This window comes from Athene noctua, chromosome 3, assembly GCF_965140245.1.
Source record: "Athene noctua chromosome 3, bAthNoc1.hap1.1, whole genome shotgun sequence".
In the NCBI taxonomy this organism is placed as follows: domain Eukaryota; kingdom Metazoa; phylum Chordata; class Aves; order Strigiformes; family Strigidae; genus Athene; species Athene noctua.
In genome coordinates, this window is record NC_134039.1 from 11,996,938 (window position 1) to 12,016,702 (window position 19,765).

Below are 19,765 nucleotides of genomic sequence, written 5' to 3' on the forward strand. Positions count from 1 at the left end.
TTTAGATGCCACAGTGTGGCTTTTACTGCCTTGGGTTAGACACCAGTATATAAACATTTTGGCCATAGAGCCTACAACTGCTTGCATACAAAGTGAAATTATTAATCATAGTAATCGCAGGAATTTCACCTTCTCCCTTCCCTAAAGGCATCAGATTGGGTGGTCTTGTCTTTCTACATGGAGTGGGCTGCAGCCCAGTAATGTAACTTTTGGACTGGCTGGAGGGGATCCATCAGGAATGATCACAGATTAAATATGTTGCCTATGCAACACATCTGGCCCTTCTGGCCCAGGGGACAAGTAACAGCATTAGGAATGCAGATTCACAACCCACCCCCTGTAAAATTGCTGCACTGCCACTAACCCAAGCAGAGCTAGGCCTGCTTTCTAAGCCACCTCTGCCCTCCTTGCTCCGCATGGCACAGATTGTTCTCTTCCATTGTATTTCTTAGTAATGCCACTTTTATCAAAACAGCTCTGAATTGCTATGTGTGGGCATGTGCCATGGCATATAAGATAAGAACATACATAGGGTTGCTTGCCTTCCCACCTTCTTTACTTTTATTTTATAAAGGATTCTTCTGCTGGATGGGGCTTAGACAAATAGGTATGATACTCATTCAAACAGGCTGCTGTCACATGTGCAGCCTTGAAGGACACAATCTGCTAGTTCATAAGCACAGGAAAGCATTGTTTAATACACGTCACTGTTTCAAATATGAAGAAAAACTTCAGTTGTTTCAAACTGGTAACAGCATGCTGTTGACCACAATGCCTTATCATGCAACAGCCCAGAAATTCTGCAAAAATAAAAACTCGTTTAGCTGCGGTCCATCAGGGGATATCAATTTGGGTAACAAGAATGATACGATTACATTCCTAAGCAATTGGCCTCAGTAACAGACAGTACCTCTGGTAAATTGGCTGCAGGCCTGATTTTACCACACTCGTTCATACAGACTAGAGCTTACCAGCAAGACCCCCTTCATTCCTGTGCTAGAGGACTAAGATACTACTTGGCAAAACTTAAGTAATCTGCATCCTGCTGCAAAGGTTGAGGTTAATCACACTTAGCTTAGTTACATTCTGTAATTGCTGTGTATCTTCTAGCCAAAGATTACAGTTTTCTTTATTTTTTTAAATTAATCAAGTCATTAAAAAATAAAATTATCATTACTCCACAACACAGAGATTGAACTTTGCTGCTGGAAGTTGAGCTCACACGTAGCAGAGTCATGCAGCAGTGAGAAGCATGGCACAGAGGCATCTGTCAAGTGGGAATCCTGTCCTTACGCAGCAGGGCTTCTGGAGCTCAGCTTTGCCAGCCCAGCTGCCCCTCGCCAGTACACTGCCCCAGGCTGCTACTGGAAGATATTGGGGTCCTACAGCCTCACCTGCCTGACTTTTCCAACACAGCCTTAGTGGGAACAGAGAAACGACAGCCCTTACATAGGTCACATCATGGGGCAAAAGGCTCTCACAGATCTTCTCTACTCCCACCACAGCTAAATATAATTTAACCTGAAGCACCTTGCCCGTAATTATGCAAAAAGGTGGATTTGAGATGGGGGGCTGGAGGGGAAGCCGGCACCGTGCGTTGCAGAGCTCCCTTTGCCGGCGCTGCAGCAGCGCTATGCTCCGGGAGATGGGAGCTGTTCAAATGTTTTGACAGAACATGCCGATTCCTCAGGAATGTTTTTATTCTAGTCGATGTGCCAATTCTGCACAGATTTCCAGTGGAAAGCAGGCAGACAGTCTGGGTCTGCTGAAATAAAACGGCTTCACCCAGAAAGAAGATAAAGTTGCATTTTCAGATTATTTTTACTCAATTTGCAATTGTATTTGTTTTAGTCAGTTTGCTGGATTGTTTTCAAATTTACCTGGAAACTCCATTTTCTAGGAAAGACAGGACAAAAGGCACCAAAACACCACAGAAAATTAAGCTCAAGTAAAAGACCTCAGAGGACTTTTCAGATACAGGTTTGTAAGTAAACAGTGCACAGAGATAAACAGGGAAACCCCAAAAAACTTTACATTAAATTAACGATGTCCTAACCAGAGCTGCTTAGTCTGATTCTGCAAGAGCTGAAACACCTCCATTTTTGCATTTGTGGTTGTCTTTCAAAGGCTTTCTTTTTTCCTTTTGCCTTAGGGAGTTATTTATAGGGCTATTATAATTTGAGGTCTGGTCTTCTCGTGGCAGGTCCTCCATCCAGGAAATGAAATAGCATTAGAAAATGAAATCTCGCGTTTATGAGGTCTTCGAGATGGCTCCCTGGGGCATTGGGGAAAAAAAAGGTAGTGAAAAATATAAACACAAATGCCAGTCCCACACACAAATATAACTACAAGATACTTGCACAGTCCCTAATTCTATCAGTCATGAACTATATGAGACTTTATTAAAATAGAGACCCTTGATATAAGGTCATTAACTGTAGCTTTTTTTCCCAAAGCTCTCCCATTCCCCCCTTGTGTGTGATCAAGCACCTTTTCCACCCCACCTTGGCTGCAAGGTGCTCCTGTCCAAGACTGTCCTCAGATGTGGAACACAAACGCAACCTCTGCTTCCTCTGGCTGCCTTGCCACACGCTTTTAACAACACATTATATGCTGCAGCGTATTAACCAATGAAGGTAGACTTGTTCACCCTTTTGCAAGCTGTAACCTTTGCAAAAATCACATATCAAACACACAGTACATTTCTTGCTCATACCTCTTTATACTTCTTCCCTAGGCTACCATCTGGAGCCACAAGGTGCCTTATCCTAACCAGAGCTTGCTCTTTCCTCTCAATATATAGACGTAAAACCAAATAGAGACAAATCAATGAAGATTTGGAGGTTCCCCATCCCCTTTTCCTGTGTGTCCAAAGGGATGCTTCCCTCCAAACCCTGCTTCTGCTGTGTATCTTCTTCCCTTTTCTTGAGTGGAACATAATCACCGTGTTTAAAGTCCCCCTCAGCTTCCCAGAGAATACTTAAACTGCTTAACTCATCACATGTGACTTCTTATGGCTCCTGTAGCTCAGCTTCCACTAATCCTACCTGAATCACCTCTGGCATCATGCTACCTAGGAAAAGTTAACAGCTTTATGTATGCTCAGAATTTTAAAAAGCCATTAGATATAATGTATGGAAACTACGGAAGTGCATAAAATAGTAAAGACTAATTTGCAATTATTTTAATGGGGTTTCTGCATAGTTTATTATGAAAATATGTATTTGGGAGTATTTTTAAAGATATATATAGGTTTCAATTTCTTTTTCTCTTGCTTGTAATTTTATTTTTTCTTGTAACAGGGTGAAATAAAAATCACTAATGTTCAGTGAGTGGGTTGTTTTTTCTACTTGAATATTTAAAATTGCATCAGTGCAACTGTCCAAAGAACATTTCACTTTTCCTCTGCCTTAACAGAATTTTTCTAAAATTCACAGAATATTTAAAAATTACAAAATGGAAACAGGAAAAAAGTTTAATAACAAAGAAACAAAAATTGAAAGTACAAGGACAATCGAAGACTGTATCATCTATTTCGCTGTACTGAGTGGTGAAAACAGCAATTTGAAATACATGTTTTTAAAGCACACAGGGTTTGTTTAGAATCGCTATTGAAAAACTTTTTTTCTCTCTCTTTTTTCTTTAAAAAAACCCAAACAAGCAAAAAACCTCCCCCACAACCACAAAAACAATTCCAGTTATTTCTCACACCTGATTAGAATCCAACTCTGGTTGATTCTGGTTTCACATTATCATCTACACTTAGACATGTGCTGAGGGCTCTGAGGACACGGAGAATTAGAATAATTTTAAATCTTTATACCTCTCATCATGACAAGATTGGTCCTTTCTTACACTTCCATACCTTTCTAGGCAACTTGCATTTCTAGATCAAATCGCATAAATTTTTAACCAAAGAGTGCTCCAGAAAATAATGTTTCAGTTCTTTCAGACAAATTAAGAGAAGCTCGAGCACACAATGGCTGCTTTCCATCTGTCCCATGTCCACAGCAACTGAAGCCCCCCGGCTCTGCCCTAACACCCCTTCTGCAAACCCACTCCGCTCTTCCCAGCACTGCATCCGTTTGACTATGGGCCGTGACTAAGACCCAATTTCACACCAAGTCCCTCTTAGGGAAAGTTATAGTTCACCTCCACATCCTGCCTGGGGAGAGGAAGAACGGGGAAGAACCCAGAGGGTCATGAATTTTATATCCAGATAAAGCTACCAGGAGGTGATGCCACCCGAGGTGCACCATAGGCAGCCAGAAGACAGCACACCACGAATACCAGGGATTTAATGGCACGTGTTTGAACAGACAGTTCTCCAAAGCCTTCTAGCGCTCATTTCAATATAAAGTCTTGCAGAAACTGAGCCCAGCTAGCTACAGTGGATCAGACGCACAGCAGCTGTACCTTCCTACTCTCAGAAAGGGCGGGGGACGTATCTTGCTTGCCACCCTTTCAGAATGACTTGCTGTACAGAAGGCCAGCTTCTTCTTTGAAGAGACGTGTCATGCTGTAAACATTTCTAGTGGAGCCTGGGTTAGCAGCACTTGTAAGAAAACCCTAATGAAAATAAATTGTTATGTATTTACCCATATGCTGAGGAGCATATGGCTAATGCATTTAGACACTGCTAATGAAGTTAAGACTCAGCTAAATTTGTTGGCTCATGGATAACAACTGTTCTCAACAGCCAATCTGAGCCTGCTATAATTTTAGAATTACAACTGATACCTGGCCATTATTATTACACTCACTGATCTGGCATAGAAGAACTGGTTTTCTGAATATGGATTTCTTCACATAGCAATGAGAAGGTGCGCAGCATATGACACCACTAAACTCCAGATTTACAGGTAATGTGAGTAAGTTACATCTTCATTTAAAACAACAGAGACTGCTCTTATTCATTGCAGCCCTGTTGCTTGCTTTGTTAATTTCAAGGACTAAAAGATTTTATTTAGTACAATCTCTCTTTCTCCAGGCCAGTGCCACACTGATGTGACTACAGTGAAAACTGAACAGAAGACAATCACACCTTAGAAATATTCCTGCTTTTTTAAGTCCATGTGCAGAAGCCCATTAAGTTTACTACAACAGCTACAGGAATCCTATTCAATCATACCACTATTGCACTGCTCTTCAAGGTGAGGGTCCCTACTTGTTGGGGGAATCATACTCCTTGTATATGATAACAGGGACCCTGGAGTCCGAGGTAAAGTACAGTTTAACTGATTACACTGTGTCTATCTGTATGCTACTACCATTGCAACTATACATTATCTTCATTCTCTTAACCTAAATACTGTGCAGCACGGCTGTCTTGTGGTTCACTGTTGCTACATGTCATGCCAGAGCTGGCTTTAATTTAGCAGTACACGCTGCTTAAAGAGCAGACTACATAGCAAATTCCAGAGGGTTACATGATGAACATGCAAATGTAGTCTCCAAAAGACACAACATGTGGCAAACCTACCCTACCCATTGTGGCGAGCCAGGTGACATTTTAATGATGCAGAACTCTGCTCTGATGGATCTTGGGCAATCATTTGTCAGCTGTCACCAAAAACCCACCAAAGAACAATGGTTCTGATCAAGGATGGAATGGAACAACAGAGAAGTGTCCTTCAGCACTGTGATCTTGGAGACCCACCTTACTCAGACACCTTCATTTATAGACCAGAGCTCAAGCTTGGCATTAATCCACAGCCCCACTTGCTCTGTGATTATTGCCAAATCCTTTAATCTCTCTCCAGCCTTCAAGTGGCCCAGTCCATTAAAAACAGCAGCGATACCAGCCTCCCCAAATCTACCAGAGAAAGTCCCCAGAGAAGTTGCTCGAAGTGTTTCACCATAACCTGATGAAAAAAGCACACTGATCTATTTCAGAACACCATTTATGCCATTTTGCAGATGGGTAAAAAGAGGCTCAAAGTGAAACAAGAGATTTGCTTACTACGAAAACAAAGCTTTGCCCCACTCAAGACTTGCCCAAATTGACACTGGGAGTCTGGGGAAAGCCAGGAGCATGACTGGAGAGTCTCTCTTCTCACTTGCTGTGCTGCTACGGAGAACATCATCCCTTTTTCACTTAACAGGTAAAGCCCTTTATGCACAGCTAACAAACGCCTCCGCCATTGCCCTTCACCTCATTCAGTGCTTAATAAAGCAAGCATAAAGTATGCCAAAAGGAACCACCAAAACATTGCTTAAAGAATACGAAAACTATGATGTTGCCCATCAGTGAAGTCTGCATCTATTCCTAGAGGCAACTGCTGAGGTCTAGAGGAAACACTCCCCCAGCCTTGGCACAACAAATAGATGTGAAGGTAGAAGCCAGAGAGTCACCATGCTATTCCCTGGAATACGAAAGGGAGTCCTGTTTCTTCCCTCAAAGGAAAAACAATATAGTCCAAAAGAGCAAAAGCATCTGTTATGACTACTACCACCTTCACCGCTTGGGTCACCATTATTCACCCACAAAGCAGCAATAATTCATCCCCACTTTTCTGTCATGTAAAACCTGCCAGTTGCTTTTTGTATCCTAATACTGTCTCTAGCTTCCATGACCATTATTTAAAGCTGACATTACATTCAGGGATACCTTGCAAACACAGCTATTGGAAACACTGAGTGCAAATAAGCTGAGAACACCGTGCCTCTACAGAAGGATTTCTGAGGTGGATGCACTGCTCCCCACAGAAGCAGGCTCACCCTGCTGAGATCCCACAAGCTCAGGGAGAAGCTGGCGTGAGCCACAGCACAGCTCTGCCCGATGCTGTTCCAAGAAACCAGAGGTCCAGATCTTGCTGAAGGTTGCAAATATCATAGTCAAGTAGAAGACAGCTAATTGCGATGTTTTGATTTCCTGCATTAGGTTCCCACAAACAGATACTGCACTGACTTTGTCAGGGTATCTGACAACGCTAACGTGTGATCAAAGGAGGTAGCACAGCATACCAGCTGAAACTAAGAAAATACACGTATTTGAAGGGGAGAGAGACTGGCTTTATAGATGTATGAATATACACATAAAAACATGTCTAACCCCAGGTTTTCTGTCATGTTTCAGACTGTGAAATGGCTAGGTTTAGATCTGCACCACATGTATTCATGTCACATGAAATGCATGCATGCACAGGCCTCCCGATCAAGGTGGGTTTCCCAGGACGTAAGAGAAGACCTGAGGCACCCCATGAAGTCTGTCTGGGCAGTCAGCTGCCTACAGTGGATACACACAGCCAAGTGGGAGAGAGAAAGCCAGGCTGGTTGGTGATGCCACGGCTGGCCCGTCTGGTTCGACACAGACAGCTATCAAGGGGCAAAACACACACTCCCTATCCCATTCCTCTCGTTTATCTGCACAAAGCAACACAAAACCATACACAGGCTTTTACTGTCAGTGTAAGCCATATTATTCTTGTAATTAATTCCAGGTCTACAGCCTGAGAGCTTCTCTTTTTCCCTTTCCCCTTTCCCCCCTCTTTGCTCCCCTCACCATTTGCCTCATTCCAACCTTGTTTGGGTTTACATGCTGTGTCATTAAATTCCAGAACAGTAAACGCTGCAGCCTCTCTCTCTAAGCACTGACACACTGCTTTCTAGGCTGCAAATTAGACATGGGGTTAATTTCATTCCTGCAAGGACTCTGCCTTTTATTTTTCTTTACATCCAACTCTAAGGATGCTTTTGGCAGATGCATAGTGGAAAAAGATCATGTTTGCTCTGTGCTTCCTCCCTGCACTTCCCCCTTTTCCACTCCCACCCATCAGCCATAAAACAACACAGCCCAGGCAGATCTCAAACTGAAAGCAAGACAAAGCACCCACACAGCCCCCACTTCCATTCAGCAGAAATGGGCCGCCCTGGGGTAGTCCAGGATCTACAAGTAGGCCAGACAGAAATAAACAGAGTAAACAAAGGGTATCCTGTCCAAGCAGAGAGGGGCTAAAGAGAGTGATGTCTTTCATTAAAATGCAAGGCAGGGATACAAGTACACAGCCAGTCAAAAGCATCATTTGAGCTTGCTAGGAGTAACAGGAGGAAAGCAACACATGATCGTGCCATTATACAAACCCAAAGCACATCACCCAACTGTATGCAGGGCGCAGCTGCATATCCCGCCTACCAAGGACCAAAACAAGGCAGCCAGCCACACACCTACCACCACCCCAAAACACCAGAGACGCCAGCCCCAAGGCTGCAGCAGCACAGCGCTGCTCTCCAGAAGGCTGAGTAGGGAAGAGTGTACGCAGGTACAGCACCAGGCGACCAGAGCCACGCAAATGTCAGAGCCAATGACATTTAGAAACGGCGTAGCTGCCTTTTTAGAAAGGGGATGGGGAATGGGGAGAAAAGCACAGCACAGCCATAGCAACAGGTCAAGTGTTTGCCGTGGTTCTTTGGGAAGAAGGGTAATGTGGCACATGTGCCTTCTCAGTTTTCCGAGCATTTGTCACGTAGTAAAGTCATTAGCCTGGGAATTACTAGGAGAGTTTTGTTTAGTTTTTCTGCAACCTGCTGCTCCAAAGCCCATGCAAATCCATGTGTTAAAGTCCACGCTGTGTAAAACCTTGTGTCTCCCATTACATGGCTATCGCAAACAAACCTCACATTTTTCCACAGACTGGCAGGAAAAATGCAGTACGTGGAGAGGTGGGGGAACAGTCAGGAGTTTCTAGCAAAACAGCAGTCTGTCTGCTCAGTTATTGGGAAAACTGAACGTGCTGCTTTTTTTAAACAGCCTAATCATATTTACTATTACATCAGACTTATCCACCACAAATTGTTCTCATGCAATGGAAGAATTTTTAATCTAATATCTTGGACTCAGATAATTTCCCAGTTGCAGAACTGCAATAATTTCCTATCTTCCTATTTTTGAGATAAGCTGATTAACTTGGATATGTTTTAGTTTCAGGGTGCGATTATCTCCCTTTATTGTACTTGAGAGAGAGGGGGTGACTTACAGTAAAAGAACTTTGTTTTCCCCAAGTCAGCTCTTAAAGTCTGCTTCTCTGTGATGGAGATAGGTCTTTCCTGTTGCATTTCCCTTAGCCCCTTAACTTTCAGCACTTCCTCTTCCTCTCACAGCAACACTGTATTAACAGCAACTTCTATTTTATTCAAAGAAAATACACTGTTTGAGAAATTCCCAAAATAACTCAAAAAATCTCATGCAGAAACGTTTTCTTGTTTAAAATACATCTGAAGTTTATTACAAACCTCATAAATCAGCACTATTGGTCAAATCCTGCTTACGTTGTTCATTTGGTTTTTGCTGCTATTCAAGAAGAATAGCAGCAAAAAAAGGATAAGGCCTGATGCACTGTTCACATATACAGTGGAACAAAACAGGAAACTCCATTCACTTCAGTAGAACTGATTTACACCCAATTAAGGGAGAAGACAAGCAAATCCTTGAATGTATGCCATTACAAATTGAAAAATACTGTTTACTCCCACAATTTTGTTGAGAGCTTTTGATATTTAATGTTCTTTCTTAAATCCCCAGGTCCTAGATTCACTTGATTATGTTAAAGGGACTCTCTCTCCTCCTTTATTTTTTCCCTTAAGTTTCTAGCAATCATATTCTAGGAGGAAAGCCTGAAACCATGAGATGAGGACACTTTTTGGACTGGAAGGCTGTGTATGTTGAAGTGTTTTGAATTACCTTTCTTTTCTAGATCTTACTGTTGTGCAGGACTTTTCAACCTGTGTTGATTTGCAGACCAAATTCAATACTGAAAACTTATGAATTACACATATGCAGATTCCCATGCAGCACATATCAATTCATTCCTCAGTCACCATTCATGAATTCCTCTGAAATAAATGTTCATAGATTAAAAACCGCTAGTCTGATGATTTAGTGGGAGTGTGGCTTGGGCATTTTCCCTGCAAAGCATTGGCAATACCAAGAAGGAGCTGGCCTATTTAAAAGTGAGACTCTCTAAAATGCCAGATCAGTGAAAAGACCCAGTTGCATAAACGTGCAAGTGCACGAACTTCTTAACATTGTAGATGTAGCAACAGAACAAATCAACATTTTTCTGCTTCCTATTAAAAAAAGTAACCCCAGCCCCCAACAAACTGCTGCTCATGCACAGCTGTGCCCCTAGCAGCTAAGCCCCTAAAACCATCCCCATCCCAAGGAAGGTGACAGACAACCCTGGTTCTCCCCTGCTGGGGAAGGGAAAGTGGAAACTGTCCTCTACTGACTACAGTGAGAGCACTTGTGTCCCTGAAAACGCTCTTAGAGAACAGCCTGCAGTATAAAAGCAGCCCTCCTATTACCAGCGCGTTGCTATGGGCACTATTTCTAAGAAAGCAGCCACAGGAGCAAATTCAGAAAACAGGGCAAAATATATGAGGGAAGAAAGAAAAATTACAAAGAGCCTGGACTCATCCCTGCCTGCTCCTACAGGTAGCAATAGGACTGTAGAGAAGATGGACAGTGAAATGTCGTAGTGCTGGACATATAGGCTGGTAGAGCTTGTGGCTTTGCATCACTCAGCTTTGTTTCAAAACCCTGTCTGAAATTATTATTTCTTGGTACTCCAAAATATAATTTCTCAACTACCTTTATTTTTTTTCCTAAAAGTTAGTAAAATCAAGTTTATCTTTTCTTCATTAGCCTGCTTTAAGTGAATTTAATGAATGTAATTCTGGTAATGAAATTTGCCTTACAGATCACAGATAACAGTTTGCACAAAACCGTCTGCTCGTACACTGGTTTAGGGCAAACCTTTTTACAACATATCAAAATAACTTAGTTTCTAGACACCTTTTCTTACAGCAAGTGTTAGCAGGTGACTAATGATAAATGGATTTTGTCACCAAAGAGCTACAGAATGAGTAGCTTCACACCATCCAGCTGAACTGAAACCAGAAGAGTGAGGGTGAACTGGTCTGTATTCCACATCACCAGCATCCCCTGTATGTTAAAGTTGCCCTATCAATTCCAGTTCAAATTAATCAAGAGTGGATCAAGTCTACCTTTTATGCTATTTTCTAAATGAAATCAGATGTACATGTAAAATTGGTGTTTAAATGGTTTTTGCCTAATAATGACAGAGATATTGACAGAATAATCACCATGAAGACCAAGGTAAGAGGCACTATATTCTCATTAATAATTCAAATCTTAGCATTGATATTGATGACCATGCACTTAAAAGAGGAAACTGGGCAGCAGCTGGAGTTAGCCCAGATTTCCTAAAAAGCTGTTGGACTGAAACAGACACACACTAGAGAGATTTTACTGTAAGATCCAACCAGAGAAATGGCAGCTTCTCATTATTAAGAGATCTTGAACCCTCAGAAGCATTGCTGAAATTGAGCAAGGTAAAAAACACAGCATTAGTAGACTAATGAAAGGGAATGGGTGAGAAAAATAAGGGAACAAAATCTGGAGACAGAATCTCAATATTTCTTCCTCCCCCCTCCCAGTCCCATTATGAGGGGCACAGAACAACAGCATTCACTGGTACCTAATTCCAGTTACTGCTTAGGAGCAAGCAACGTTACAAGCTTTAAAATAAATGTGTACAATCAGCAAAAGTACAAACAAACAGAAAGGTCGTAGGAGCCAAAACCACTTAGAACAAACCAGTTGGGGCTAGTTAACATAATCTGCTCTATTCACATAACTAAGTTTGTTTCACTGAGGGCATGAACTTTCTTGGAAAAGCTCAAGTAATTAACTGCAGAAGCTTACACATTTTCTTTCCCTCAAGTTTATTTTACCCTGAAATTAGAGCTGCTTGCACACAACTGCTTCTACCAATTCACTCAAAAAGCTGAGTTTTGCTTGTTCTTTCTGGAGGGAGATGCTTGAAGAGATGGTACCCTTGAAGCATAGGATCCCCTTCAATTCCTCCTACCTTCTTGTCCACTCTTCCCACCATTTTCAATAAATGCAAAAGAAAATCATATCTTACCTCACGGAAAAAGAGCAGGTTTCCAATGAAAGGAAGAGGTGGAGGGTGTCGGATCCCTACTTTGCTTAGTTTGGAGAAAGCAGATGTGGAGTACCTGGAAAAAATACGGTAGTAAGTTAGTTTTGGATCTCATCATGATACAACTTCCTATAGTAATTATTTCAGATTACTTCCCTGGATTCAGAGGGAGAAGATGCTTTCTGTATTGGCCAAACAGAACTGTCAATGTGGTGACACTGCTCAGCAGCTCCTCAGGTCACAGAAATAAATGCAATGCACTGGTGCTTCAGAAAGGGCAAAAGAAGGGACTCAAACACAGGCCTGCAAATTGAGCAGTGGAAATAGAGAGCTGCTCCTCTTCCTACAGAGGGTCTTGGAAGTTAGATGTGACTCTCCAAAGCTACATAAGGTTACGAACAAGATCAAAACAGGGATTCGGTGTTTGACTACTGTGGCATAGCTGGGAAAGGAACAAGACAGATCTTCAAACTATTGTTTTCTTCTTCCATCACTGCTACCTATACAGATCACAGAACAAGAATTCAAGCTAGTCTCAGTTGTGTATGAGCCAAGACACTGTCAGTATGTTCAAGTCAAGCCTAATATTTGGGCCAGATATGCTAATTAAGTGATTTTACAGCTGCCAGTCAGCAAATTAAACAAATATAAAAAAATACAGGGAAACAAAACCCAGACTGAAAAGCTTCATGCATCTCTCGTTTCAAATGAAACTGTGGTATGTTGTCAGGGACAATACTAGAGAACAAGAAAAAAGAATAACCAAACCCCAAAGTCTTTTTTTTTTTGCCCTCCCCTCCTCCTTTCTTAATACAAACAATGGATTTAAATCAGTGGACTTCAATTAGTGAAACCTGAAAGAGCAGGAGCTAACAGCAGCAGCTTTGATTAGCCAAAGACAATAATACTGAATACTACCATGCTGAACACTGTCACTAGGAGGACTAATAAAGGCTGTGTCTATTTTAACACCTTAGCCCAGAGCAACAGTATAGTTTTAAAGCTCTTCCTCCACATGATGGTTCTGTGTCTGGAGAGGTTTTGGCACATGCAACCACACTTTTTGAGAGGAAACTGAACTTCAAGCTCTGCTCCAATCCTTCATCTCCTACCAGGGCAGTTCTGAACTAATAAAGGGGCAAAGAGTGCACAATTCTTGGGGGTCAGGGAGGAGGGGGAAGAGAAAAAAAAAAAAAGAGTTGATGTCAGAAAATAGTCCTCTCCTCCAGCTAGAGGGAAAGAAAAGAATGGTGTTGCAAAGTGAAATATATAAAATCAAGAGAATTAAATCTCACATGACCAGCAAAGCAGAATGGGACTTAAAGTATCAACTTAGTAGCTTTTTGTATCCACTTCCTGAGATTTCCTGCAGCACACTACCTATTCTCTTAATGGGTTTTCTTTTGTGAAGATATTTCACAGAAGTCATAATCAGAAGACAGAAATTTGATTGCTTTTAAATAGCAACAATGATTTTTTATGGGGCAGTACAAACTTTCACAAACACAAACCCTCTCAATATAAATGATGTGTCTTTAGTCTATGCAACGGCACTATTTTGGTGTGACAGGGTACGGTGGAGTAAAGGTGCAGAAGTTGACATTTATTACACATTTTATACATATTATTGACTTTTTGGCTACTTCACTACTTGAAAAAAATATTAGCTTTTCCTTATTGAAACAGCTAATACTTTTGGGGAAAAAAAAGGTTTTAACTTCAAAACAATAAACTGCCTATACAATACATTTTCTTCCCCAAAGATAGGATTTTTTGCTGTTGTTTGAAGTCTTCCTTAAAGTGTCTTTGTGTCAGAGCAAAGTCCTCATCTTCAGTATGTAAACAGTAGAAAAGATGAAAATCCCTCTCGATGGAAACCCATCAATTTTGTGGCATTTTATCCTGGATATTTTCACTGTAAAATACATGGCAGATCACAACACACTAGGCTGGGCTGCAGTTAACTGCTGATTTCACTCTAGACTGGATGCTATGTAGACTCCCGGTCTTCACATACTGCAAAGTGAAAAGTGACTGCAACAGAGCCTTACACTACTCAAAGTAAACAATGTGATCACCAAATATTTTAAAAGGAACAAAACTAATAAGTAGAGAGCACCCAGTTATACGAGGCAAGAAACACAGAGGCTCTGAAGACTATTTATGCTTAGATGAGCAGTCCGTCTTTGTCAGCTTCTGAACATTAATGGCAGCTCCACACAGCTGAGGATTTGCTTTCCTTTTTCCCCTCCTAACTGGGTTTTCTCTGATGCTTTTATTCAGTTTCATTTGAAGTAGGTTTTCAAAAGGTAAGGAAACACAGTTTACAATGAGATGGGAAACAGAAGCACTGTAGTCAAGCTACACACTGAAATATAACAACGAAAGGGTAGGGCCAGCAGGAAAAAAAAAAAAAAAAAATCTCATCAATAAACACATCTAACTCTACCCTATGATTTCACAACATTTCTGGTATTGTTGAAATATCTGCCGTTTTGCAGAAAAGAAAACCGTATGCAAGTGCTTAAACACTGATGATGCTGCATGCACAAAAAAGAGGAAGATCTAACACTGCACAGGTAACCTCGACTTTGACCATTTTTAACGTAACAGCTTACTTTCTGCAACCTTAAATATTAAGAGCTTTTCTTTTTTTTTTTTTTTTTCCATATCTCTGCAATATTGCATCTCATTCCCACCATTTTGGGTGGGGGAGAAAGAGGAAGGAGTGGCTTGGGAGTTTCTTTTTTTAAAAAAATTATACTGTATAACACACAATGAACACCAGCAATACATGAACCTGACAGTTTCATGGCACAGACCTTTGCCTTTTCAGCCAGAAGCAACCGATAACTTGAACAGGCCAATTCACGTGATTCGGCTACTCAGCAGACCCATGACACACACTTGGCCAGTAACTCAGAGCTGCGTGCAAAGCGCACAGGGAAGAGTGGCCAGGTTTTGTTGCTGAGAAGGGGAGGTGGGCTAGAAGCTGGAAGAGTGCAAACAGGCAGGGTTGCCTTGCAGGCAGTCACAAGACATTTGTCTGGAGAAGCTGTACATCTAAATGAAGCAGTTCTGAACCTGCCTCATCACCAGCAGAAAGTCTTATTTCTCACTCTGCTACTTAACACACTTCTGTGTTAACATCACAAAAATAAGTCTGGTATCAGGCAACTTCCTGGTGTTGCTGTAGATGCACACTAAGGATAGAAGACCAGACAACAGACTAAAAGGGTTAAGTCAAATGCAAAATCTAGAAATAGAAAAGATACTAAGAGGTGACCAAGATGGCCAAAGGTACAGAACAACTTCTGTAAAAGGAATAAACAAACAGGCTATAATCTTAATCTTGGAAAAAGAAGCAACAAGTGCAGGATATGACAAATATATTTTAAATTCTGCATGACTTAGAAAGTAAATAAAGAATTATTACCTACTATTAAAAAAAAATAATCTACAAATGAATATTCAGATGACAGGATTAAAACCAAAGCACTTTTCCAAGTAATTAATATACTAACTCTGGAACTCCATGTCATGGGATGTTGCTATTCCAGAAGCTTAAAAAAATTCAAAAAGTGATTAAATAAATTAATGAAAGAAAAAATCAGCAGGCACTTTTAATGTTTGAATTTAACAAATGTAAGAGACACACATGGAAAAGATTAAAGGGAAGGAGGAAAAATTAATCAAATTTCTTTTCCTAAGCAGGGAACTCGTCCATAAGCGTTCAATGGCAGAATAAGAGATTAGACTGTTACAAAACGTAAAAGATAAAACCTCAGACATTTCAGTTTTCTTAAGAGGAAGAGAGGAGGGAGTCTTTGTACAAAGGGAGGGGCATGAAAAAGGACAAAACTCTGATGGCAGCAATATTTACTGGACAATAGCACATTCTCACTGAAAGGAGAAACATACCCTAATATTTACAGATGTAGGGCTTCCTGCACAACTATTAATCTAAAACCTGCCATTATATTTTGAACAAAGTGACAAGACATCAAAAGGAACCATAGGAACAGCAGTAATGAAGTAGATCAATAAACAATTCAATAACTCTTTGAAGACGTTTAGATGGCCTCTCAGAGCTAGATGCTCTCTGTATATATTAAAAGAGAGTTAACATGCCAAATACATTCCTGTAGCATGGCAGATTTAAGCTCTCTGACATACGAACTTCTCTCCACAAAACACCATGCAAAAAATAAGGAGAAAGAGTTAAAAATCAACAGATAACTAACATAATTTGTGATGGATACATAATCAACAGAACTAACCATCTGCTCAGCCAGGTCAGTACTGATCAGTACTGCAAGAAAAAGTATTATACAGTCTACCATTAAGTGCTATCAATTTGTGTAGCAGATAACATTACAGAGTTTCCAATTCTGCATCACAGAGTTCCAACATACCACTGAAATCACCCCAAATTTCTCTCAATAGAGGAAGTGCATCATTCCTTCTATATCTAAGTAATGCACAACCTAATAATATCTGAAAGCGATAAACTAGGACACTCAGAGATAAAACAGTGATGTTATTTAATCTCATTGTTGGGAGGTGCATTATTTTGGAAGACTGAGGGGGAAAACAAAGTATTTTGCTGAGATAATGGAAGTCATTCCTGCCAAACAAGAGATAATAATCATGCATTTTCCCCTATTTGCCTCTATTTACATATAACCATACCAGTTCCCAGTTAACACTGGGATGTATTTTGCTCACAAAGTAGTAATAATATACAAAATAATGGTAGTCTCCTTAACTTTACAATGACAACTCATATAAAAATATACAAGCATTCCTGGGAGCACTGCCTAGACAGCACAGTCTCACCAAAACATTGATATCCCCAGGCTGGCTACAGAGTTAGACATTCTGCTCTTAGCCCTCTTGGGAAAATTTTGCATTACAAATACTGCAGCAGGGTCACTGGAGAACTGCCATTGCATAAGTCTTTCCCCTAGTCTGATGCTCAGGATATTTAAGATAGAAAATCATTATCTGATCCCATTCTGATAGAGGAACTCGCAGAACCCAGGCCCTGCAAGTGGGTGAGTATTGCAGCCAAAGTGGATACCACCCCAGATGGAGACAAACACCTCTGGTTATTACCTCCAGAAAGCGTACTCACTAAAAGAAAAACAAAATGCAAAATTAAATCAGCTGTCCATCCCCAAAAGACAGGTAGGTCCTGAAGCACTCTCACAAAGAAGGTGAGAAAAATGGGGAAAGTAAATCCCTCTTGCAACCTGTTCTAACCTTGGTCAACAAAGGTTACCAAATTGCCCTAGCGGTACCCCTGTGTGGAAATGAAGGTTTTTGCTGGATGGAAATACACTTGGTTGTGTAGAATACCAGGCTCAATAAGGAATTATTACTATTCCTCCAAAAAAAAAGGTACAAAAAATCCACAAGTGTAATTTCAGTAGGTTCTAGAGGTAAGCTTCAAAAGAGGCTTTAGCCAGTTTGCGATAAGGCTTTTTGAGTACTGCAATTTCATTTTCAAGCTCAACAAATCTGTACTTTTTAACTATGAATTTGTAGGGCTGTAATACCAGTTTCAGACCTAATGAGAACTTCCATGTAACACTTGCTCTCCTTAATCACTTGCATGCACTCTCAGTGTTTTAATTTTGACATAATTGCACAAGAAAGACAGACATTACATAGACTTGCACCATCTGCCTTCACAGGGGCAGATGTTTTCCAGCTGCAAAACCTAAATGACCATAGAATTATTATTTCATTGAAACATTTGCTAATGCACCAGGAATAATGTGCAGGAAAGGCCAAATTATATGCTCAATATTAACTTTATAAGTCATCTATCTGCTAACAATCATTTTTTAATCCATACTGTTCCGGTCTGCTGAACAATTTTTCAGCGTCTCTTATCTTAAGAGAACTGATAGGCTCAAGGGACTGGTTGTAATAAGGCTGCAGGTTGTCACAGTGTGTTTAAAGTTTTGGGGGTTGATTTAAAAAAAAGACCAAAAAAATAGCAGTGAATCAAGGCCAACTAAATGAAAAAGCCCATACAGAAAAGCAACAGACTTCACCATGCTCCAGAGTAGCCCTGGGAGAGACAGATGGTCTGTACAGCAGGCCAATGACAGTATTTCATCACCTCTCTCAGAGTGCAGCCCCTTCACACTGGGCGGTGACTTTTCCAAATAAAGAGCAAGCAAACGAGTCATAAATCCACAGCTTCAGCCCTTCATTGTTGGCTCAACGTCTTTAAACAAAATGGAGGTCAACAGCAGCAGAGGCTGTTACCTCCTTACAGCTACACATATACTTGGGAAAGGTGGTGGGACCTCCACCCCAGATGAGCACAAAGGGTGGTCTCTTCTCATGGAGGCATGTTCACAGCATATCTGTGGTGTGGCCTGTTGCATATGTGAGGCCACACACAATGTCCACAGGAAGCCTGGGTCAAAGCTGATAGCTAAACTCAGCTCTCATGTCTCAACCCCCATGCCTTCACCACAAGCTAAGCTTTCCTTTCACTCCCTAGGACCACCGGTGGTACCATACCTTTCTTAAGGATCAATTTCCTCTTCCTCCTTTTTATTCACACAGATATTGTGGGGCACACAGGAAAAAATGGTACCACCTCAAGGCTATACTCAATCTTGCTTCAACCAGAAAGACTAAAGTTTGCATAAACAGGTGCATTACTAGAAACACAGTTTTCAGAAACCATAGTAAAATTTCATAGCTTTTTTTTTTTCCCCTCCCCAAGTAATTATATATCTTAATTTTGTAATTGGACATCTTAATTGCATAATTAAAAGGACATGAAGTTTCAGCTTAATTAGTCTTCCTAATTGTTATGCAAGTTCATATCCTAGTGAGGCAACTCCATTTGCAGATCACATGGCACCTGTTTCTGTTTACATCTCAGCCATTCCTATGTACCAGAAATAATGGCATGGATGAGCGATGTAGTTTCATGTTTGAATCGGGGGAGGAAAATATGCTTGGGAGCCTGATCATTTTGACTTTTCATTGCCATAAAGGAGGTACTCACTAGGCTACTGCCCTGTTATTTTATAGGGTCAAAAAGAGGTTGCAATGCTATGGTGGCTGAATTCCTGAAATGTTATCTAGAATACACATCAAGTAGTGATGCACTGTGCAGGCAAAGCCAAATTATATTCCCACTAGCATGTATGTACTTCAGCTGCCTTTCATTTTTTATTCCATGCAGTTCTGGTCTATCACACAACTTGCTTGATGTCTGTTGCTGTCATAGAACTGGTTTTAGAGTTCAGGTCTTTTCACCACATTCCTCAACAGCAACAGTATGTACAGAGCCACTCAGTGCTACTAAGAACCAGCTGGCACAAGGGCTGCATGGAGTCACACCCTGCCAGGGAAAGACCTGGGAAAGACAAAATTACTTCAAGAGGCTCAATGCCTCCCCAGTGCTTTTGGGCCTGAGATGACTTCCTTGACTGAAGGTGAGGTAGGGAGCACAGTCCTTCCTCCCTTTTTGAGACCAGCCTGTCAGCATACTTAGGGCAGAGATGGCAGGCACCAAAACACAGACAAAAAGAGTTACTGGAACAAATCTCCAAGCATCTTCCCCACTTGTAGTCTTGAATAAGCAACTCTGATATACTGCAGGGACAATTCACCTCCCTTTAGACAGTTCTGGATAAATGCAGACAGACCTCATGATTACATGGCACATGAAACGATTATTTTATTTATTTATTTTTAAGTTAACATCAAGGGTCCATCATCCATCCAGTGCACTGAACATGGCAGAGGTCCTGCTGGCCAGA

The 19,765-nt window shown here is 41.0% G+C and overlaps 1 protein-coding gene across 1 annotated transcript in view; it reads right to left on the reverse strand.

Moving 5' to 3' along the window:
* Positions 1 to 19,765, reverse strand: part of TBXAS1 (thromboxane A synthase 1) — a 227,669-nt gene that overhangs the window by 162,379 nt on the left and 45,525 nt on the right. The window contains exon 2 of the mRNA XM_074901261.1: positions 11,949 to 12,042. Coding sequence (XP_074757362.1) covers positions 11,949 to 12,042 — 94 coding nt within the window. The remainder of the gene's footprint in view (positions 1 to 11,948; positions 12,043 to 19,765) is intronic.